Source organism: Eutrema salsugineum, unplaced genomic scaffold (genome assembly GCF_000478725.1).
Source record: "Eutrema salsugineum unplaced genomic scaffold, Eutsalg1_0 scaffold_1, whole genome shotgun sequence".
Lineage (NCBI taxonomy): Eukaryota > Viridiplantae > Streptophyta > Magnoliopsida > Brassicales > Brassicaceae > Eutrema > Eutrema salsugineum.
The window spans coordinates 4,165,513-4,188,933 of record NW_006256909.1 but is presented as its reverse complement, the minus strand read 5'-3'; the positions used below and the strand labels follow the sequence as shown (position 1 = coordinate 4,188,933).

Here is a 23,421-nt window from a genome sequence, read left to right as displayed (position 1 = left end):
TTGTCAAGTGAAAATTCCCAATTTTTAAAAATTATCAAGTGAACGCCTAAAAGCGTTAATTCCATTTCCCCGGCAAACGAAAGATCAAGCCTTTAGCGATATTTTTTCCCCTTTTACGGTAACTAATATTAGCAATACATCAAGGGATTCAATGATCTTCTGATAAATTGGAACTTCTTGGAGTGGGTAGTGATGGATGATGAGAGAAGCGTACTGTGTCGAGAGAACCAAGGTTTAGCGGATTATGTGTTGCAGAAGAAGCGAGAACACGCGGATAAGCCCAAGGGTTTGTCGGAAAATATGGGGAGGACATTTCTTAAGGCTTATAATAATGTCTGCGACTCCAAGGATCCCATTAGCTCACTCAAAGACTTGTCGCAGATCAAGTATGTTTCTTGCTTTCTCTTATGGTTTTTCGTTGTTAAGAAGAAATTTAGTTTTCTACTCTTCTTGCTGGGTTTTTGGTTTCTGGGTTCTTGTCTGAGGTGCCATTTTCACTTCTCTATGGAAAAGCTGTGACCTTTTTGTGTTTCTGGTTCGAAATCTTCGATTTTTCAGTATTGATTGATTTCGTGGAATGATTTTAGTAAGACCTTCCTCGGTAGATCATTTGTATACAGTTTTGGTTCCTGTAAATTTTGGTTTTGAGCTAAGGGTTTGTGTTTGATTTACCTGACGTTGAAGTCATGAAGATTGAAACTGTTCCAAGATTATAGAATCTGTTTGTGTCTTTGTTTCAGGGAAAATATTTGTTTAGTTTCCTAAGCCTTTTTTAAAAAAAAATTGCAAAATAGATCTAAGAGTGAGTGGTTTTAGTTTTTGGGGTGGCTATGCTTGTCTCCACACAAGTGTTTGATTCTTGATTTTTTGGGGTTGCTTTGATTTGTTGCATAGGGGCTTCGGCAAGTGTATGCTTAATCTCATGAAAGGATATTTTGATACCGGAGCTGGAAGTTCTGGTAATAGTGTCTGCTGTTTCTATTATCACATTTCTTCTCATGAATAAACCAATGTAATGTTTGTTTACGTAAGGTGATTCTTATTCTGTTCAGGGACTAAGGCCACAGGTAGAAAACGGTACATTCCGCAAATAAAGTCTGCGGGTTATGCGTTACTAATAACGCTGCACAGGTTATTTAGAATTTATTTTACTCACAGTGTACTCTTTCTTTTTCCCCTTAGTAATGTAAACCCTTCTTCAAGACTGTAATGTTTTTGTTTACCAGAGGGACTCCGAATGAGAAAGATTTCATGCGTAAACAAGAACTTATCGATGCTGCTGACTCAAGTGGGCTCTCACACGTTCCTATTGCGTATGAATCAATAATGTTCCCAATCTCAAATCTGTTTACTTTGTACCCTATCGTTGCTGTGTGTTTTTAGTCTTCAATTCTTGTTTGTGACCAGGCCAGAGAAAGGAAAAGGGAAAATAGGGCTTGGAATCTCTAAGAGGGAGTGGTACAGCGGATGGAGCTGCATGACAACACTTGCACAGAAGGGATTAGTGGTGAAATATAGCAACCCAGCAAAGTAAAAACTCTGCCTTGTGTATAATGTTTAGAGAAGTAGTCCTTACCCTAAGACATAGAATGAGTATTGATAGGTACAAGCTGACAGTTGAAGGCCGGGAAGTAGCAAATGAATGTATTATGCGATCTGGATTATCAAATTCACCTCCTGACATCTCATCCGATGATGATATAGATCTTGCACAGCCATATGCCGATCCAAAATCTAAGGCAGATTCACCAGGACCTACTAAAGCACAACCTTGTATGGTCTTTACTCTTTAGCAAGGATTTGATCTAATGTTTTTACTGCTGTGTCTGTTAAAAGCTGGATGTTCCACCTGACAAAGTCTTAGCTACAAATTTATAGGTTATATTGATCTTGAGGGATCTCCTGCTATGAAGTCTCGCTCTTGCAATGATGGAAACGCCTTTAATCCATGCTCATCCGGTTCTAGTCATGCTTTGAAAGCCTTCTCATCTTCTGTATGTAACCATTTGCGTTCATTAGATTGTTAGCTAAATCTCTATTACAATTTTCAGCAACTGGAATGCTAATCAGCACTATTTGTTCCTTATTGTTTCATGGTTACAAAGTCAGCTGCAGATGGAACCGGAGGAACTACAAATGTTCCACGGCTTCCTCCTCTTACATTTGGAGAAGCTTTTGAAGAAGCATATCAGGTGATCATGATACTGGATGATCGAGAACAGTTTGCCACTAAGGGGTTCGTGCAACAATTTAATATTCCTCTACTCTTTTGAGTTTTCTTATGGTTTAGTAATGATGGTGTGATAATACCCTATCTACGTTGTTTGTTGATAACACTTAAAGCTCCAAATCTTCTTGTTCACGTGATCCAGGAAAAAAGTTGAAAACATATGCTCTGAATTCAAGATCAAGATCGAGGTTTGCATTTGTTTCCTGGATAGATGTCATCAGATTCCAAAATTGCACAGATTAACTGGAAAGGTGGTATTGAACCTGTAGGTTAGACACTTACCAGTTGGGGATTGTATCTGGATTGCTCGTCATAACCGCCTTGGCACTGAATATGTTCTGGACTTTATTGTTGAGAGGAAGACCGTTGATGATCTGCGCTCATCGATCTCAGATAATCGCTACAAAGAGCAAAAACTTAGACTTCAGGTGTGTGTGTGTTCTCAACTTACTCTTTGTTTCGTTAATGGTTTGTTTCTCATTTCCTTCGTAAATTGCTATTCTAAGTAGAGATCGGGACTCAAGAAGCTGATATACATTCTTGAAGGGGATCCAAACCAGTCTGAAGCAGCAGGAAAGATTAAAACGGCGTAATGATTTCTTTTCTTTCTTCAGAAGATTATGAACCAAATATTTCTTTGATATTTTGGAACCAAGTTTTGATTTACCATCTATATATGGTTCTAGCTGTTTCACGACGGAGATTCTAGAGGGTTTTGATGTGCTGAGGACAAACGGGATTGGTGAGACGCTAAGAAAATACGGTTACCTCACTAAATCAATACACCAATACTACAAGTCAAGGGTGAATGATGACCAGAGCAAAGTCGCAGCCTTGTGTCCTTCTTTTGATAGTTTTGTCAAACGGTGTCAACAAGATCATGATGAAGTGACAATCAGCGATTTATTTGCCATTCAGCTTATGCAGGTACTGATCATGTTACTTGTTTCGGTTTGTCTATACTCTGGTTACGCGAGTTTATTTCGGTTTGATAAGCAGTGTGGATTTTCTCTGCAACTTTCCAAAACTTTTTATGGTGCGCAGGTCCCTCAGGTAACAGAAGAAATTGCCATAGCGGTTCTTGATATGTACCCAACACTTTCATCACTTGCTTCTGCCTATGCTAATCTAGTAAGAGATCTCGAAATCTTGCACTGCTTTAAGACGCAGTCTAATTTTCTTGTCTTTGAACTAACAACAATCTCTCTCTCTCTCTTCATTATGTTTTGAAGGAAGGGAATGTCTCGGCGCAAGAAGAGATGTTGAGGAATCGATGCAACAACGTAACCTGTGCAACTGCTAGTAAGAACATATTCAAGTTGGTTTGGGGTGAATGAGGATCTTCACCAATGTGTTCGACAATGATCTTTTTTGATTAACAAAAATCAATAATGTGACATATCAACAGTTCAACGCAAAAAGAGTGTTATGCAAGAATTAAGGGAAAAAATTACTAAATTTACCTTAACAAAAGCTTTAAACGACACAGAAATTCACACCGGCCTCGTGTTTATTTTTATTTTAAAAATAGATAATTGGATATGTAATGGACTATCAAACAAGTGAGAATTACTTTGTTACAACTTACAACTACAAGATATAAGATAAGCAAACATCAAATAAAATTTTAAAAATTTTAAATTTTTTTATATTTTAAAAAAAAATCCGAAATTTTTACTATATATATAAAAAAAAAGCCAAACTTTATTTTCCGCCCATTGGTGTATGATTCCTAATTCCATTTGGATTTGTTATTTATCTTTATTTTTGATATATAAACACACTCTTTTATTTTTGCTTTGCTTTTTCCAGAGCTAGGGTTTTCTTTATATCCTTAACATCTTTGAACTTGTTTGTTTTGTTTTAAAAATATATTTATTCATATTTATGTTATTTGAGGTTTTGTTGTGTGAATTATTCACAGATAAACGAAGCAATGAATCAACATAACGCCAATTCCAACAATTCAGCTACGCAGCAAGAGAGTTCAGTGATGAAACATCAAACCGGGTTAGCCATGTATTGGACGAATGAAGAACAAACAATTCTTATGAATTTACTTGCTACATGTTCGTTAAAAGATTCGATTTCACGTTACGCGAGAATCTCCCAAGAGCTTCCTAACAAAACCATAAGAGACGTAGCTATGCGTTGCAGATGGATGAATGGATTGGAAAGCGACCAAGCTGAGAATCCAAACTCTGATGATCCTTCTCAAGATGCGGACACCAATGAACTTCTTGAACATAACGAGCAATTGTTTACTCAGATTTCTGCAAATCTCATGTCATCTTCAAATCTGAAAAAGAACCTTCTGCTCCTGATGAGGTGCCGCGAAAATATCATGAAACTTCTCAACAAATCTAACAAAAATGTGCCGGAGCAGATGAAGGTTATGCCACCGTTGCCGGAGACATCTGATGATCTATATGATATAATCATGACTGCCTAACAAATTCTCTATGAATAACTCTTTTGTTAGATTTTTTTTAGAACCTTCTTTTAATTGTTTCCATTGGTTTTTCAATTTGTTAGGTTTATCTTGTTTATTTCTTTATTTTTTTTTAAAGAAAAAAAGTTATTTTGATCAAGAAAAAAAACTTTTATTAGTAAAAAAAGAAATAATGTTTATCCAATTCACGGAAAAAGTCTCTCGAATTTAATTACACCACAAAACTCTTGACTTTTTGATGATACGTGTCCCATCATGCGTCGACAAAAAAAAAAACAACAAACGAAACTCTCTCGCATTGTTCAGCTTAAGAAAGCTTTGAAGGCACGTCATCTTGGTTACTTGTTTGATTGAAGAGATGTCAGTCAGAGTCTTACACTCTTACTCTTATCATGTTCCCATATCTAATCTGAAACATTGACGTATAGTTCATGATGGGTTTATTGTTTTTTTTTTCCTTCTATGGTACAGCTAAAAGGTTATGCATGGTAGTGTTTGAGGGATGGATTATATCAAAATTCAAACATCATCGGATCCACTCGTAAAAGTAGTTTTTAAGTTATAGTAGTTGAAGTATTATTATCATTTTTTATAAATAGACACATTAGCACTTGAAAAAAATTTGATAGTACCTAGAGGTATAAAGTCTGAGTTAGTTATAGACTGGACTTTGCTAGCTAGAAGCTGGTACATATATGGTATAAGGTTGGACCAAAAAAAATCGAAATTGATCCATGTGTCTGAGATTCTAATTATACAAAAACAAAAAAAAAACAAATATCGAAATTGATCAGGAAATATCATATGAGACTGTCCTTTTTGAATAATTTGTCTACACGTAATTAATGTGATATGAATCTTCCGATTCTTCCCTGCCTACGCTTATGAAGTTTGCATAGTTAGAAGAATAGTTGATCGTTATAATGTGTTGTATGGATAATCACAAGTCAAAATATGGCTAACAGGTTTATTCTTTCTTTCTTTTTCTTATTTTTGGGTCAATGCAGGAAAGGCGAGTATACAGCGAAGTTGATGGAGACCGTCGTTTTCCTTTAATCATGGTTAGATGCCATGTGACTGATTAGAGTCGTCAAGGCTAAAAAATTCTTAATTTTTGTTGGTTGTATAATTTTAGAAGAGAACCAACAAAGCAATTTAATTTGACCCCCCAAAAAACAAAAACAGATGACAAAATATATGCTTTAAGACATAATTTTCTAAAATGTAAGCATAAAATCAACACAAAATAGGCAAAATCAAAATACAATTATAAGTTCAAACTTGAGACACTAAAATCAGAAGTATTCAACTTTATAACCAGCTGCATAAAAATACAACAATACAAAATACTTCCAAAATCCAATTTAATTTTATATCTTTAATGGTTTAATTGGGTTTTGTCACCATACGGGGTTTGCACCCTATAAATGATTTTAGTGAAGTATTCTGTATTCTACATAAACAAGAATTTGTTTTTTTTAAAACAAATTCAAATAAACAAGATAAAAATTAGTAAAGATGAAAAAGCGGAGACATCATAGTAAGAAAAAAAAACATCTTTAGATAAGCATTTCGGATGATACAAAAGGTACGTAAATGTGCAAGTTAACTAATTAGATGAGTCAACAGTTACTGCCACATCTCTCTAGTTGGGACGTCTTAACGAACACCCTAATGATTTAGGCTTTTAAGCTTGTCCTACTCTAATCGATTAATATATCTATACCATACGAGTTTTAGACTAAATTAAGTCATCAAGACAAAACTAATTGTTAACATATTGTCATCATGTAAATTGCAAAGGGAACTCTCACTAGTCATTGATGTAAGATCTCTTAACAAACTCTATGTTCCTATATTTTTCTATTATTGATCCAACTATTGTTTTTTTTTTGGTACTGTTATAATCCAGATTAGCATGAAAAGCTGCTTATGATGGTTATATTAATTCGCAGTTGGTAATAGAATGATATGCTCTATCCCTTTTGTTTTTTTTTTTTTTAATTTTTTAATCGTCATCCAAGGGAGGCATTAAAAAAGATTAAGAAATATCAACTCTATTATTGACAATATTACAGCATCAAGGAACATGTTCGTGACCGTGACGCCCGATTTATCAGTTATATAAATTTTATTACATTAATTTTGTTTAGCAAAAAAAACATTAATTTTGTTTCTGTCCGAACTATTAAAAATTCCAATAAGACAATTATAGATTACTTTAACGGAAAATAACATTAAATGTCAATTTGGAATAAGGTCTAGTACACTAAATATAAGTAGAAAATTTTATATTTTGTATGTCTAAATCAATATTATGCATAATATGTACGTACAAATAATTTGGACTTTTATACTATTCACTAACATTAATTTCCAGAATTAACCTCATATATAAATAAGCTTTGCATGCATGAAACCAAAATATGATGCTGGCGTTGGCGTAACAACACTTTTCGTGTCATGACCATATTTCAAATTTTCAAAGCCGTTGTAGATTTTAGAATAAAATTGAAATTTCTTTTTTTTTTTGCTAAACAAAATTGAAATTTCGATCAGAGCTAGTTATAAAAAAAAGGGCAGATTCATGAATAGCTTGAGAAAAATAATTTCACTCAAAGTAACAGACTTAATATGATATATATTTTTGAAATTTGAAAATAAAACAATGCTTTATAAATATGTTCGATACACTTTCAATATTCTCTTTGTATATGACTAAGGTATTGCAACTAGACTAGCTAAATTTCTAAGACATATTTTATACTTTATTTCAATAATTTCACAATATGAGTGAGCTAATTATGACAAGTCAACTTTTGATTACATTCCCTGTTGTAAAATTAAATTATAAGGTAGATGCATTTTAGTAAAAACAAATAAGATGAGTTCTTGTGCTTTGTCCCATTTCGATCTTGTTTAAGTAGTTGGTGAGAAGTGGTAACATGCGGTTGAGTTGTCAAAGGTAAGCATGCAAACATGACAATGAAACATATATACAAACACGCATTCATATTGATATCGTAGTGTATACATATATATGTAAGGATTATCCACATATACTGTACATTTTTTTATATATGTAACAAATTAATTTCCCGTTTCGTTGTTCTTTTATATTATTGCATCTATTTTCGACTAAATTCCAGACAAATTGTAAGAGGCCACAGCCTATACATCTTCAATCAATGTCTCGGTCAATATAGACCAGTAGATTACAGCCAATTTCTTGATTTACTTGATAATTAATTAGCACAAATATAGAAAGAAAGAAAGATTAAAATACTAACTCGGAGCCTCACCTTAGCCTCCTCTCAAATTGTCAATATCTAGATGGAGTGTTACATCTACATTCCTAACAGTTTCTCTTGCTTATTTTAATATATCTTTCAACACATCATCTTCAGAATAATCACTACGTACATCATTAGTATATTTAAATAGTACAAACTGTTCCATATAGCTTTCATTTAATTTAGTCTTTCTGTCTCCTATAAGAAGAGACTCCCTTCAAACTCAAAAACCAAAACAGTAAAATTATAATTAGCCATGGCCATGGAGAAGAAGACTAACCAAAGCATCTTCTACATATTTTCTCTTCTTCTTCTCTTTTCTTCATGTGTCTCTGCTCAGCTCCGGACAGGTTTCTACCGGAACTCATGCCCGAACGTTGAAAACATTGTCCGTAACGCCGTCCGTCAGAAATTCCAGCAGACTTTCGTCACGGCTCCGGCCACTCTCCGCCTCTTCTTCCACGATTGCTTCGTTCGCGTACGTATTAAAATTTTTATATATGTCAAACAAAAAAATTCATGTTCTTAACAAAGGTTTTGAATGTATAAGAATTGTGATCATATTTTCTTACGAATATTAAATTCAGTTTTGATTGATAATCTGCGCATGCAAAATCTCTGAATATTAAATTCATCTTTACGTACTTAATTTCTTATTTTATATGAATATATATAGGGATGTGATGCTTCCATATTGATAGCATCTCCATCGGAGAAAGATCATCCAGATGACGTATCATTGGCCGGAGATGGATTCGACACGGTGGCGAAGGCAAAGCAGGCAGTTGATAGCGATCCTAACTGCCGCAACAAAGTCTCATGTGCTGACATTTTGGCTCTCGCTACTCGTGAAGTCGTCGTTTTGGTATGAATATATAACTTTTCCTAGTAAACATTTATATTCATCTCTCTCTTAAATAAATTATATTAACATTAATGTCCGAGGTTTTGAACATTCGTTTTTTTATCTCATTACTATATATATCGTTTCGGGTGCAAAAGCTATATACCCACATCATTAGATATAAAAAGCATAATTCAAGTCTAAGAAACAATATATAATATTTTGTAGTAATAAAATGACACCTTCTATTGACGGTTTCTAATTATTTTATTTTTAAACAAGTACGTACAAGTAGCAACAGGTCAAATGGTCCGAATAAAAACGAATTATTGATGGATTATAATAATAATTATTGTCAGATGATTAAAAAATAAATACAAAATTGCAGACCGGAGGACCGAGCTACCCGGTGGAGCTAGGGAGGAGAGATGGCAGATTATCTACAAAGGCAAGCGTTCAACACAGTTTGCCTCAGCCCGGTTTTAACCTGAACCAGCTCAACACTATGTTCAACCGTCACGGTCTCTCTCAAACCGACATGATCGCTCTCTCAGGTACGTACCAAAACCTTACTAAACCGATTTCATTTTCGTTAATATTTGACCAAATCTGTATCATTTAATAAAAATGTTATTGTAAAATTCAGGAGCGCACACAATCGGATTCGCACACTGTGGGAAATTCTCGAAGCGAATTTACAATTTTAGCCCTAGAACCCGTATCGACCCGAGTTTAAACCGTGGGTACGCACTTCAGCTTCGACAGATGTGTCCGGTCCGGGTCGACCCAAGAATCGCGATCAACATGGACCCCACCACCCCACGTACTTTCGACAATGCTTACTTCAAGAATCTCCAACAAGGGAGGGGTTTATTTACGTCTGATCAAGTCTTGTTCACGGATCAACGGTCTAGATCAACGGTTAACTTGTTTGCCAACAGTGAAGGAGCTTTTAGGCAAGCTTTTATCTCGGCGATCACGAAACTGGGTCGTGTCGGGGTTAAGACTGGTAATGCCGGTGAGATACGAAGAGATTGTTCACGTGTCAATTAGTGTGATTTGAGGTTTTTTTTTTTTTGGGTTGGGTTTTCTTTCTTTTATTCCTTATGAGGATTTCGGGTTTTATTCTACTTAATAATAAAAATAAATTTCGTATTGTTTTAATACGAAGTTCAAAAGTGTCAAAAATGGAAAGTTGATTTTAATAAAATGGATTTATATCGTAAATCTCTTCTCCTTGTGTTTTATGCTATTATGGTTATTTGGGCAGAAATTAGTCAATGACCTTCTTTTTTGGTTTCTAAACTGAATACGCTGACATTACTATGTTAAAAAAAAAAACTTAGAACTAAATCAGCAAGAAAACACAGAATGATTAGACCAAAAAAGAACACAAAATGCCAAAAATCAAAAATCGCATAAATTTTCTTATTTCTAATGAGAATTTTTGTCTATTTTTTTTTATTTGATATTGTGAAGAACAAACCATTTTTTTAATTCCATACTTCAACATTAATACAAGATTTGAAAACGAGGAATACCAAGTTATTCTTGATAAACTGATCAAAAGTCTTCACCACTGCAATTTTTTCCTAGCTTCATTAAGCACTATTCTTAATCTGTGAATTGTTGCTATGCATCTCAATTACTTTAGTGCATATGTTGCTATACTTGATCAGTTGATCTGTTGCGTTTGTTTGTAATGAAGAGGCCCAGTATCTTGGCCCAGTCTATGGTACTAATCACTGTATGTCTTTGCTTGTTTCGTATTTTCTTTCCTTACCGACCAGTGTTTCATACCCGAACCGATTCTGCTAGTCGGACTGGTTAGTCCGTGGTCTGGCTAGTCAAGCAGTCAGTAATTCGAACCAAATGTAACTTTAAAAATCTCAGCTGAAATTGTTCCACTTCAATCCATTGAAAACTTACGACCCTGCAAGAACTAAATAGTGAATTTGTTTTCTGGATTAAGATCCATTTAATTCAATTAAAACGTTTGGAACTCCACCAATTTATTTTCCTCTTTAGCTCTCTTCGACATTATTTAATCACATATATATTAGAGTTGGTCTGATGTTTTGGTTACATTCGATTCGGTTTGGTTTATTTGGATTTGACTGGTGTTATTTTGTTTTGGTCAGAAACTCATAATAATTCCATACCTACATATGATCGACTTTTTCTATATATATACATCAGTGAAAATGTGTTTTTTTTCTTATAGATACACATACACTTATATATAAAATATTATTGTTTTTCAGTAATATAGGAAAATGTTACAGATATAATTACGTTTTGACCAAAGATCCTTAATTTCAAATTCTTGCGTAGTCCTGTTATTTAATATATAAAGTAGTGTGTTGTCATATAATATGATATGATCAAATTGCGTACTATTTCTCTAAAATAACATGTAGTTTGAGCTACTAACATGTTATTTATCAAAACCTACGAGTTCCATCCAACTTATTTGTGTGTATTTTACAAATATTATTCATGGTTATTTACCTAATATAATGAAAGTTATTTTATATATTTATGTCTTTTAAAATCTTTTCAAGCCCACTGCATGTTGATATTTTCATAAACCGACCAAATAAAAGAGAAAAAAATCTATTTTCTCACTCAGAGAATCCAAATCTCACATTTGTTTTTTCGTACACTTTTGAGTTCCTTTTTTGGCCAAAAACAAAACGAAAACATGTTCCTTTACTAAATGCTAAAAAAAATAAGTGATACTTAAAACCAAATTTTGAAGAAAAGGAGAAAACAGAAAAGATGTGAAGGAGGATGAGACTCGTAGTTGCAATTCCTACCAAATAGATATTTACTGTATTTTCCTTGTCCTCTTCTTAACTTTTTATTAAATTATTTGTATACTGCCAAATAGGTTTTTCTTATATATAATTTCCTGCCAAGTTTGACACTATAATTAATTATTTTCCTTCTTTTTTATTGTTTCGGAGCATAATGTCAAATGCTGCAACAATATATTTCCCTTCGTTTCTTATTTTAGTTAGATATCTTAACTTGTGTTAATAATTGTTATATTGACTAGTGTTAAACTCTAAATGGTAGAAAACACTGAAACTAGAAAACCCTCCAAAACAACTTAACATATAAATAAATGGTTAGCAATTTGAACAAATATAATCGTTATCAATAGAAAAATAATAAGAGTAGATGATAAAAAATAAAAATAAAAACATATGGTAATGCAAAATGGCTGAAGTGTTGAACTATGAGAATGGTAATCTTGTATTTTTAGTATTTTTTGTTCGTTTTTGTTAATTATCTATTACCATATATGTACTATGGTAAATTAAACAAAAGGGTGTATCACCGATCAAAATTAGTATGAAGTCAGCACCATCCTGGCAGACAGATAAACTCATATCAGTTGTTCACTCATCAGCACTCTTTTTTAAGAGTAGTCAGCACTCTTTTCTATATTATAATATGTTTTGTGTCTTAATTTGTGGTAAGCATGCAGTTTCATATTAAACCTCCTTTACGTAATGGTGAAATTTTGATCACCAAGAAGGACGTTACATTTGAGATATGTAGACGAAAGTTTTGTTTCTCCGATAAACGAATTGTAAAAAGGAAGTGCTAAAGAGCATGCATGTGGGGACATTGGTGAAAATAGCTCCAAGAATAAAAACAAAACACTTGAATTCAAACCCACATGAGATGTGTCCCTCCCGAATCCCAATCCAAGCCATATCTTTTCTCCTCTATCTGGGTCCGCTTTTTTTATTAGTATTGCTTACATTTTGATTTATTATCTAATTGAATAACTTGTATATGAAAACAAAATTGAAGAACATCACAAAGAAGTCGTAACATGCCATTTACAATATTCGATACCAGTCTCCACAGACTTTGTACAAATTTCTCTGACAGTTTTGTACGATTTTTTTTGTGTTTAATTCATACAGACAAAATAGTTCTATATTTAAATATTATTGGCATTGGTTGTATTCACTGTATATTTCATTTTTTTATATCAACATATATATCATTGAATAATGACGAATCTGTATTTACCTAGCTTGATAGAGTATTAGAGTGATTGGAAAGAGTTGCATTTTAATTCTGTCAATATTTTCAACGTAGATTGTTAATATAGTCAAAGGTGGAAGCCATTAAGTAAGCAAAATTCCAAGAAATTTTCATGATAATATCCGAAGTATTAATATGCATTATTGTTCAGTGTCTACATTAATACATATACATTTGACTATCTATTATTTATTGGTAATTGGTATGCATCTATTTTAAAGTTCTATTATAAAGAATAAAAAATTATTGGAGACACTATTTTTTTTTTTGGTCAATTCGGAGACACTAATTCATTGTAGAGTTTATATGAGTTTTAAAAAAATGAAGTTAAAAATGAGTGAGTTTGAAAAAACTAACTGATTAACTATACTTCTGATTTTAGGAAAGTCAATGTTGATGCAAGCGCAATGCGAATAATAAGCTCAACTTTAGAATGGAAAAAAAAATTACAGTAAATTTTTATATCAATTTAATCAAAAATTTTAATTAATCAAAATGAAAGATTACTAGTATTATAAACTAACATTCATCATGGGGTTCTTCCAAGTTTCTTAGATTTTTCTTTCACGTTTCTATTTCATTGGTTAATTTCTCCTCTTGATTGATCATTTCTATGTTTTAAACTAAAAATTCTTGTACCTTTGCATAATTAATCCCTATAATGATTTTGATATAGTTGAATTTGTATTCTAATAAATTTGAATAAAGTGTATTATCTGTATCAAGATGGTTGGCATAAACAAAATGGTGTGCAACGTCTAATCTAATCGAAGATTATGGGATTGCATTAAAATAAAAGAAAAAACATCACATTATAACAAAATAAGAAATAATATACAAAAGAGCTCGAAGTAATTTCCTTGCTGCATTAATTAATAATCTACTAACCCTTGACTTTTGTCTGTGCGTGCTAGGATGAAGAACACAACAAAACCAATAGGAGATCGTTCCGTTTTTGCTGTTAACATCAAAAGCTAGTAATGTGTGAATCGCGTGTCTTAAGCACTATAGATTAAGAGACAGCTTGTAAAGTTTCAACCGCCCATGTTTTAGTTGTTGTAGATCATTTGTTTGGACTTTTTATTTAATATGTGTATTTATTTAGTTAAAATAACTGTTCGTTATATAGTTCTATATAACCTTTTTGTCAACGTAAACTATATTTCTATATTTAACTCCTACAAGAAAAAAAATGATATTTATACCCGGATTGCCAACGATGCTAGAATCTAAAATTAGTAAACAAAAGGCCCGGAAAATTAAATATAAAAAATTATAACAGAATAAATGACCATAGTTTTATACTTTTATCGTAACTTATATAGTTAGGAAATTTGTGTGTATTAGATTCTCTTCTCCATAAAATATGTATAACAATGGCAAGTAACACTCGAATTCGGATATATTTTGATGTTTAGCACCTCAGATGACCGATTGAACAAACAAAGATTGCAAAAGAAGTGGATAGTGAAACCAAAATCAACACTCATATGTGGCATAAAAAAAATGGGCAAATGTAATATATGAGGGAGATCTATATTATGGTAACTCATATTGGAAAAAATTACATAGACTGATCAAAATAAGGAAATCCAATGACTCTCAATGTGATCAAAATTACATAGACTGATCATATATATATATATATATATACAGTGTGTGTGAAAGTGACGTGTGTGTTTGTGTGTGTGTGAGAGAGAGAGAAAGAGAGAGGGGAAAGATTTTGAGGAGAGGAACATGTGAAGGCATTAAGAGAAGGTGGGGTTTTGTATTGATGTCTTGTTCTTGGAATGGAGCCACATGGTAAGAGGGACTCTCAAAACACCTCTTTTAGGGGTAGTTGTGATGCAGCCAAATTAGAGCTCTTGCATGTGACTCCATGTGTTTTTTCTTCCCTCACCCATTATTATTCCCTTCTTCTTCTTTTCTTTTTTTTCCCTCTCCCTTTCTATATTTATACACTCTCTTTTATATAACGGATTAGCTTCATGTAAAATATTCTTTATTGCGGTATTATATAGTCTTGTCTTTTTGCGTATATTTCGAAAATACAAAACAACAAATTGCATATGTTGGTAATATCCGTATTCCGTTGTATTAAACAAACAAAAAAAATTGTTGCAAAAAAATAACTACTAACTACGACTTTCAATACACGTGATATATTGTGTTTTGTACTTGAAAGACATGTAGCGAAAGAAAATTGACTTCAAAATACGTTCTACAACATTACTTATACATTTCATCAGCCCTTGTTATACACAAGAACAAACGTAGGACCCACTCTTCTCTTTCTCTAACTCTCTCGTATTCTAAGTTTGCTATATATGTAAGTTTCTCCCTTGTAGACTTTCCTTTGCAGCAAAAATAATTTCCCATATGGAGAGGCAAATCATAAACAAGAAGAAACGAGTATTTTCTCTTGAACCAAATAAGAACCCTAGTGCAGCTTTCACGAGAAAATACACAAGCCACTTAGTTCCTGCGCTCAAGAAGCTCAACATGAACAAGAAATCTTCACAAATCACCCAACAAACCGTGAAGCATGAAGTAGACATGGCTTTGGCTTTGTCTGCTCAAGAATTCGCATGGAGCCGTTTCTTGCTACACAAGCTATCGTCCACGAAGAATCCAACCACTACCACTAGTTCTTCTTCCAATGGAATTCGGATTCCAGAAAGATCCGATAAAGAAGGCGGTGGAGAAGATGGAGGGATAGAGGAGAAACTGAGGGAATTGCAGAAGCTCTTGCCAGGTGGAGAAGAGATGAATGTGGAAGACATGTTGAGTGAGATTGGTGACTACATTAAATGTCTTGAGTTGCAGACGATTGCTCTTAAGTCGATTGTTCAAGATACTACTTGACTGTTAGTTTAACTTTTAAGTGTGGACTAATCATCTCTGTGTGTTTTATTTTCTCTTGTTTTCTGTAAGAACGAGAGCATGCATTATAGTGGTTTTCTTTTCTTTTTATTAATATGGTTAAGGAAATACCTAAATTAACGCACTGGCAGTTAATCATAATTTATACATCTTATAAAAATCGATCTTAAAATCTGATTAATGTTGGTTGTAATGCCAAATAGACTATGTGTTGCCAAATGCCCAAATCAAATCCTTATGCTGTCTTTGTTCCTTACTTTATCGTAATGTTGTGTGCAAATCTCCAAACTTTAGTATTATAATGATTTAAGCTGACAAACTTTGTTTATGTTTAATTATTAACGCATTGTTTTCAGTTTTTATCGTTGAGCCAAAACATTTGAACTTTCAACTAGGAAAAAAACAATCATCCTTTATATTTACAGATATTCAATTAAATATAAGTTTGTTAACCATATATATGATGCATTCAACAGCAGTAATTACAAGTGCACCCTTACTGAGTAGAGCTAATGAAGGCAAATATTATTTTTCAGAAGTTCGAGAAATATAATAAAAAAAAAGAGCAACAATTTTTTTCTTGGGGAAAAAAATACTATAAATATATAAAAAAGAGGAAGTCAGATGACAAAATGTAACTATGCAAGTCATATAATATTGATTTGAAGTCATCATCAGTATCTTCGAACGTGTCTCAAACTCACTCGCACTCATCTAAATCTCCATTTATTCTTGCCGTACTAGTACACACAACTTGTCTGATGTCATGTTTTAGAAAAGTGTTTTTTTATTTGATTTTGGATTCAATGGGCAAAAAAAAACTCATGTTGCTTATTTTCCTTTTTCTCGTAATTTCCCTTTTTAAATTGCAAATTGTTTGTTGTCCTTGTCCTTCGGCAGTTTTATAAGTTATAACATTAAGGTCCACAATAGCTTTTTCTTTAGTTTTATATTTTGTGCTGGTTTATAAAAGTAATTAGGCAAATGAAAATAGGAAGCTAAAAATTGGATTAAGAAAAAGAAGAAGCTTACGATTACATAGGCTCATGGAATAAGAGCAAAGAAGAGAGCGTGTCTAAGTGCCAAACACAAGGCATGCCTTGTTTCTTCAAAGGAGCAAATTTTGCAATAGTACAAATTTGAGAATCATGTAAAGAAACAAGAACACTAACAATAAGATTTGGGAAGAGTTATGGCAATAAACAAAGATCTCTCCCTATGTAAACAATAACCTTAAAAGAGGTGGTGAAGAAAAAAGAAGAAGAAGAAAACAAAAACAAGAGAAGAAGATCAATCATATGTTTGGTTTTTTCCTTTTTTCTGCGACTAGACAGTGTAGTGTCCTGGAGTTTCAATGTCTAGACCCTTTAGCTTCACTACTGATTCCACATGTCCCTTGAGTGTGTGGAGCTCCCTAAGCCTGTTATTAACATATCAAAAATCAAATCAGTGTTTAATTCCAATAAATGAATCGGTAATAGTCCAAGGCTGAGATAAAAGGCTTATTTACCTAGCGATCTCCGCTCTTCTCTTGGCTTGCTCTGCGATCTCAGACAATTCTCTGTAACTTCCTTTCTCAGGGAAGATGTTAACAGCTTCTTTTGGCTGCAAACCGTGAAGTGTCCTTTGAGCAAGTGCCCATTGAGCCTCTCTCTCTTCTTTTCCGTAATCCTTCTTCATCGTGAAAGCCGTCTTGTTCTCAAACAAGTTGAGCCAAGCCTTTCCACTCAAGATGTATCGAATGGCAAACTTGAAAATGTCCTGTGGGAAGTATGTTACAATACTGTATAGCCAGATCACTCCAGCCCATCCCCATCCGATACCCCTAACCTTTGCAAATCCCCAGTTGGCATAAACTGCAATCAAAGTGGCAATCTGCATTTGGGAGAAACGAATGAGTTAAACAGGTTTCCTTGAAGACCTTTACTTAATAAAGGTATCCCCTAAAAAATCTGGAGCTTTGATGATCTTACCAGTTGTGCAATGAGGAAAGCAATCATCAGTAACGCTCCAGGACGTTCAACAAACGACCAACTCCTTGATCTTGTGACGAAGATCAGAGCTTGACTAATGATACTAACTTGTAGATACACCGCACCCATTAGCTCGTGGTTATTGTCCCTAATGGACCTCACACCAAACGTGTCCTGTGGATCAAAAGTGAAAGTTAGCTTACCACTCTGAACATTATTAGCCAAGAATGAACTGATGAAAAGAGAATTAATCAGCTCAATTATATATACCGAGAAAAAGTCTGTCTTGTGTGCCGCCCAGAAGAAAATGACCGTCATGATGGCTTGGTAGCCTCCAAGCACAACTCCAGTAGCGAAAATTTCTCTGAGTTTCCAGCTATCAGGTGTGGGAGATGGCTTGACTCTGTCCTTTGAGATTGTCATGATGGTACCTGTTGTTAATACCATAAGATGTAAGTAACTTGTTACGGAAAAAATAACGGATTTGAGGTTTATACAAAACGACAGTCTTTCTCACCATCGTTAAGAATGGCAATGATCAGAACCATGAATGCTGAGAAGTCAAACTCCCATATCAGAGCAATAAGCATGAAACCAAATACAATACGGATTGTGATTGAGACTGCATAGATAGTATAGTTCTTCATTCTTTGGAAAATAGCTCTGCTGGTGAGAACTGCACTGATAATGACGCTGAGTCCAGGCTCAGTGAGAACGATATCTGAAGCACCCCGAGCAGCATCCGTAGCATCAGCCACAGCAATACCGATATCAGCTTTCTTCAAAGCAGGAGCATCATTGACACCATCACCAGTCATTCCAACAATATGCTTCCTCTCCTGCAACTTCTTCACGATCTCGTATTTGTGCTCTGCAATATCAAAACAAAGAAAATCTTAGATTTAACATAACCACATTTGCAGTGAGAAATTATAATCCAAAATAGTAAATAGGAGAATAAGAACCTGGGAAGACTCCGGCAAACCCATCAGCCTTCTCGATCAACTCCTCAACGGGAATGGATGCAAGGTTTGCGTCCTTGTGAGTACCAAGAAGAGCCGAGGACGGGTACATGTTTGTTCCCATTCCAAGTCTGCGACCAGTTTCCTTACCAATAGCAAGTTGGTCACCTGGCCACATACGTCGTCAAAGTCAATGTTAGGGACGAAATGTAAAAGTGTATAGTTACCACGATAAGATCGATGAGTAAGCATCATTACCAGTGATCATCTTGACATTAACACCAAGGTTCAAAGCCCTTCGAATGGTTTCAGCACTGTCATGTCTTGGGGGATCAAATAGTGGCAACAAGCCAACAAATTCCCATGGTCCACCTGGGCTTTCTTTTGTTTTCTCTGGCACCACCTAAAAAGAGGAGATAAAAAACACAGACAATTGAGCATTTGTTCACCACGCAGAAAAGAAAAAGAAGACTGAAACTAAGAGTATCACTGGCAAACAAGTACCTGGCGAGCAACAGCCAACGACCTAAGACCACGCTCGGCATACTTGTCGATAATAGAGAGCACCTTCTTGCTAAGGTCATTGCTGGCTTTGGCAAGTTCAAGGATCTGTGTAGGATAAACAAATTAGTCTAAAGAAAAACAGAAAAAACTAACATTTGCTAGTAAAGGTTGAAGATTTATCACCTGCTCAGGAGCACCTTTACTGACTCTGTGCCAGTTACCACTTCCGTCGATGTAAGTCAAAGCGGTTCTCTTATCCACAGGGTTGAATGGAAGGAAGTGAACTTCCCTGATTCCAGCTCGAGCCTGCAGAAATCACAATCAAACATAAGAACTTGTTTCTTGGACGCTCATTAAAACTACATATGTAATTCGAACCAGAAAGAATTATATACCTCCTTTGGATCAGCAAGCATCCCAACCATGGCTGCATCAATGGCATCCTGGTTCTCAACTCTTGAAGCCATAGCCGCAAATAACAAAACTTGATCTTTCTCCACACCCTTGCAGAAAACCTCCACCAAGTTTTTGTCCACGCTCAATTTATTGAGGGTAAGTGTCCCGGTTTTGTCACTGCACAGGACATCCATCCCAGCCATTTCTTCAATGGCAGTCATACGCTTGGTGATGGCACCTTGCTGAGACAACCTGTGAGATCCAATAGCCATGGTGACGGACAAGACCGTGGGCATAGCAATGGGGATACCACCGATCAAGAGGACCAAGAGATTATCAATTCCATCTCTGTACTTTCGGCGTTGGATCGGGTACATGACGATAATCTCAATCACCATACCAATGGCAATGGAACAGATACAGAAGTTACCAATGGCTGTAAGAACCTTCTGGAAATGTCCAACTTGGTTTGTGCTGTCCACAAGATGAGCAGCTTTACCAAAGAAGGTGTGAACCCCTGTGGCAATAACAACCGCCTCGATCTCTCCTTGTTTGCAGGTTGAGCCAGAGAAAACTTCTTGACCAGGGTGCTTGGTCACAGGAAGGGACTCTCCGGTAAGAGCAGACTGGTCCACCTTTAAAGGATCACCTTCAAGAAGACGAGCATCGGCAGGGATAATGTCTCCAAGCTTAATGCTAACAATATCTCCTGGAACAAGAATAGCAGCTTCTTGTTCACTCCATTTCCCATCCCTAAGAACCTGAAACAGAGAAACATCACAACAACAAGAACCCAAACCATTAGCTCTATAGAAAGTTAGAAACTTTGGTACATTGTTTACAACCAACTTGACAGCATTCTCTATGATATTCACCTTGGTTTTAGGAGCAAGACCAGCCATGAGAGCAGCAGCGGCATTACCGGCATTGTTTTCTTCGATAAAACTGATGGTAGAGTTGATAACCAGAAGACATATGATACCGACAAAATCTTGCCAATCCGGAGGCCTACCATCACCGTTGGCCAAAGCAATAGCCATGATTGCAGCAGCTTCCATGACCCATGAAAGAGGATTCCACATAAACCCCAAAAACTTGAGAATTTTGCTTTCCTGTCAATTGATTTCATTGCGCAAATACTCAGTAACAAACAAGGAGAGACAAAACTATTTGCTTTTAATCTGAAAGTAAGCAAAGTTGAAACCTTTTTCTCTTCGAGCTTGTTGGGGCCAAAGATCTGAATCCTGTCTTCCCCTTCCTGAGTCGTCAATCCTTCCCTCGAACATTTTAGCTGCTGGAAAACTTCCTCAATCGGAATTTTCTCCTGCAGAATCAAACCAAAACTCGATCAGACATTCAACATACACAAGACTGATTCTAGATCTCCAAAAAAAAAGAGGAACCTTTGTCAAAGCAAACAAAGAAATCTTTTTCAGTTCATTTGAATTAATTGAAAGATCCCATTTTTAGTTCATATAAGTAACTACAAGCTGCAACCGAGTCGGTTATGAGTTAACTCGTGACTCCGCGAGTCGGAAGAAATTTGCAAACCAAGGTTGACTAAAGTCGTTGACTCGTTCGGTGAAAGTGAAAGATTTGGCGAGGAAAATTGCGGTGGAGAGGTGGGGACCGCCACCACCGACCAAGGAGATTGGGACGTCTAATACACGCGCCGCGAGATTCCCTCACTTCCGGCGCGAAAATCGAGGGTTTGTTTAGAGTCCGGGAAATGAAAAGGTTGAATTTTTATTTTATCAAAACAAAACTTGATTTGGTTGTCCCAAGAAATTCACAAAGTTAAGACGTCTCCACAAAAGATGTTTATTTTCTGGTTGGTTGCTAAAAAGTGGGGAAGTTGAACGTACCACGGAAAAGTACATAAAAGAATCTGAACTTCTTGTTTACAGACAGATTAAAACCATAAATTATTTTTTCATTAAATCTTATGATTTCATTGTCCTAACTAAAAAAAAAAAAGAAAAGAAGATAATATTATAGTAGAGAAAGAACAAAAAATAAAAAGAGAAAATTACAAGTGTAGATTGGACTTTATTGAAACGTAGGTAGCTCCACCACTAAAAGAAAGAAACTCTACTTCTTATCTTTTTGTATGCTCACATGCTTAGATCTACTTTTTTTTTCTTATGAACAAACTCTGAATACATGTAAACGAAAATTTTAATTATTTTTGCTTACAACATAAAAAAGGTCCCAAATTTTTCTAAAGATTCCTCTGATCTCAATTTAAATCAATTAAAAAACGAATTTTTCCGGGGAGGGAAAACCTGGAACAAAATGACTTGTGCACTCCAGGGAAAAAAAAACAGAGAATAGTGTGGGGAAAATAAATTAAGCAAAGAGACCGAACATCAAATGCGAAATGAGAGTAACGAAACCAAAATCAAACTAAATAACCAAGAAAAGCCTTCACAACGTACAGATCTGTTTTCATTCGAGCAAATCATGAAATGAAACTTGTGGACATGATAAACAGAGAGAGAAGAGAGAAATGGTGGATAAATTTCATACCAGATCAACAGTCTCGTTCTTGATATCCTCGAGACTCGACATCTCTCCCCTCCTTCACTGATAAAAAAAGGCCTTAAACGGCGGCGAATCAGCACAAAAAACGACAGCTATTTCCGCCGTTTCACTCGATCATAAGGATTCCGGCGAGAGAGAAGGAGGAGGGAGGATTAGGTGAAGCGAGCTTTCTGTTGCAGAGTCGATACAAGTCCTCTTTTTATACCACTAAAAACGACGAATTTCTCCGCCGTTTAGTTCCTGTGGGTCCCTACAAGTAGTCTCCATTTGTTACCCCTTAATGATTTTTATTTAATTTTTTTCCTCTTTTATTTTGGGGTTGTTTCTTTTGGCCCTTAACCCTTTGACCGTTGATTAGTAGTGTATTGCCTTTTGATATCGTTCAAATTCATCATTAACCCCCGAATCAGTGTTAATATCTATGGGTCCCAGTTTCACTAAAATTATGGAATCGAAACTTATGAATACTAACATTTCTATTTTTAGTTATTACTCCAGTTTTATTACACGCACACACAAAATAAAGAGTTGTGCAATATTTTGTTTTGTCTTTCATATTTTTGTTTGAGATATTTTTTTCTTGAGAAAAGGCTTTTCTTTGAGATATTTATCAGTTTATGATATCAAAACCCAAATGAGGAAGTAGCTCATAAGAAAATTAATTTGCAAAATCTCTTTTTAAATTCAATGATCAAAGAGTTTGGTATTGTATTCCTCTTAATGAATCGTTATATCAGGAAAGAAATATTTGGTGGAGGTGTACACTACTGGGAATTTATTACATTAGATTGACAAAGCAACATACTTCTTGCTGCTTAGCTCATCCTTTTACTTTATTTTATTTTTATTGCCACCTATTAGATTATATACTTTAAGTATGAAATATATTTCTCTATGTTCAACAATATCTTTTAATATAAGTACATCATTCTTTTTAATGGTTTTAGGTCCCTATGTTCTATATCTTAGAAATTACGGGCTTACTTCGATTTTGTTTTTCTTTCTTCTTTCTCAACAATGCGAAGACTCAACATTTCTTATAAAAATTTTCCAAACCAAACACGTTAAATCTTGACATTTTGATAGAAATGCTTCCTAACAAAACTATTGACCTTGATATAGCAGGTGGTCTGATTAGCTGAATTTGTAAGAAAATTAGTAATTTGTTTGCTTACTAATATCTTACATTAATTATCAAATGTTGTGTATAACACAATAGAACATGCTACTCAATATGTCGGATTCTGCACTGACTTGGAATCAACTTGGATG

General features: G+C 34.7%; 5 protein-coding genes across 6 annotated transcripts; 4 read left to right on the top strand and 1 right to left on the bottom strand.

The window, feature by feature from the left end:
- The first annotated feature begins 84 nt into the window (after positions 1-84).
- Positions 85-3,659, top strand: LOC18030672 (crossover junction endonuclease MUS81). Its single transcript, XM_024149792.1, has 14 exons — positions 85-386; positions 895-959; positions 1,053-1,131; positions 1,227-1,313; positions 1,408-1,530; positions 1,604-1,773; positions 1,879-1,994; positions 2,106-2,236; positions 2,373-2,418; positions 2,500-2,658; positions 2,740-2,819; positions 2,917-3,157; positions 3,275-3,361; positions 3,463-3,659. Exons 1-14 carry the CDS (start codon positions 193-195, stop codon positions 3,565-3,567), a joined length of 1,683 nt encoding a protein of 560 aa, XP_024005560.1. The 5' UTR covers positions 85-192; the 3' UTR covers positions 3,568-3,659.
- A 507-nt stretch (positions 3,660-4,166) lies between these two features.
- On the top strand, positions 4,167-4,682 carry LOC18030671. Its single transcript, XM_006412676.1, has one exon. The coding sequence runs from the start codon at positions 4,167-4,169 to the stop codon at positions 4,680-4,682; it is 516 nt and encodes a 171-aa protein (XP_006412739.1).
- A 3,469-nt stretch (positions 4,683-8,151) lies between these two features.
- LOC18030670 (peroxidase 45) lies at positions 8,152-10,004 on the top strand. Its single transcript, XM_006412675.2, has 4 exons — positions 8,152-8,453; positions 8,652-8,840; positions 9,208-9,373; positions 9,466-10,004. The coding sequence occupies exons 1-4, from the start codon at positions 8,232-8,234 to the stop codon at positions 9,870-9,872; spliced, it is 984 nt and encodes a 327-aa protein (XP_006412738.1). The 5' UTR covers positions 8,152-8,231; the 3' UTR covers positions 9,873-10,004.
- Positions 10,005-15,247: 5,243 nt separating this feature from the next.
- LOC18030669 (transcription factor bHLH146) lies at positions 15,248-15,752 on the top strand. Its single transcript, XM_006412674.2, has one exon. It carries the CDS (start codon positions 15,267-15,269, stop codon positions 15,750-15,752), a length of 486 nt encoding a protein of 161 aa, XP_006412737.1. The 5' UTR covers positions 15,248-15,266.
- A 1,028-nt stretch (positions 15,753-16,780) lies between these two features.
- Positions 16,781-22,327, bottom strand: LOC18030668 (ATPase 2, plasma membrane-type). 2 transcript variants are annotated; one of them, XM_006412673.2, is made up of 13 exons: positions 22,135-22,327; positions 20,810-20,929; positions 20,481-20,717; positions 19,605-20,366; positions 19,393-19,515; positions 19,210-19,314; positions 18,964-19,108; positions 18,709-18,873; positions 18,261-18,614; positions 18,014-18,174; positions 17,744-17,917; positions 17,281-17,645; positions 16,781-17,190 (listed from the first exon to the last, which is right to left on the bottom strand). In XM_006412673.2, exons 1-13 carry the CDS (start codon positions 22,174-22,176, stop codon positions 17,097-17,099), a joined length of 2,847 nt encoding a protein of 948 aa, XP_006412736.1. In that variant the 5' UTR covers positions 22,177-22,327; the 3' UTR covers positions 16,781-17,096. The 2 variants fall into 2 exon arrangements, with proteins under 2 accessions (XP_006412736.1, XP_024005341.1); XM_024149573.1 differs by having other exon boundaries at positions 17,744-18,174.
- Between the last annotated feature and the right edge of the window lie 1,094 nt (positions 22,328-23,421).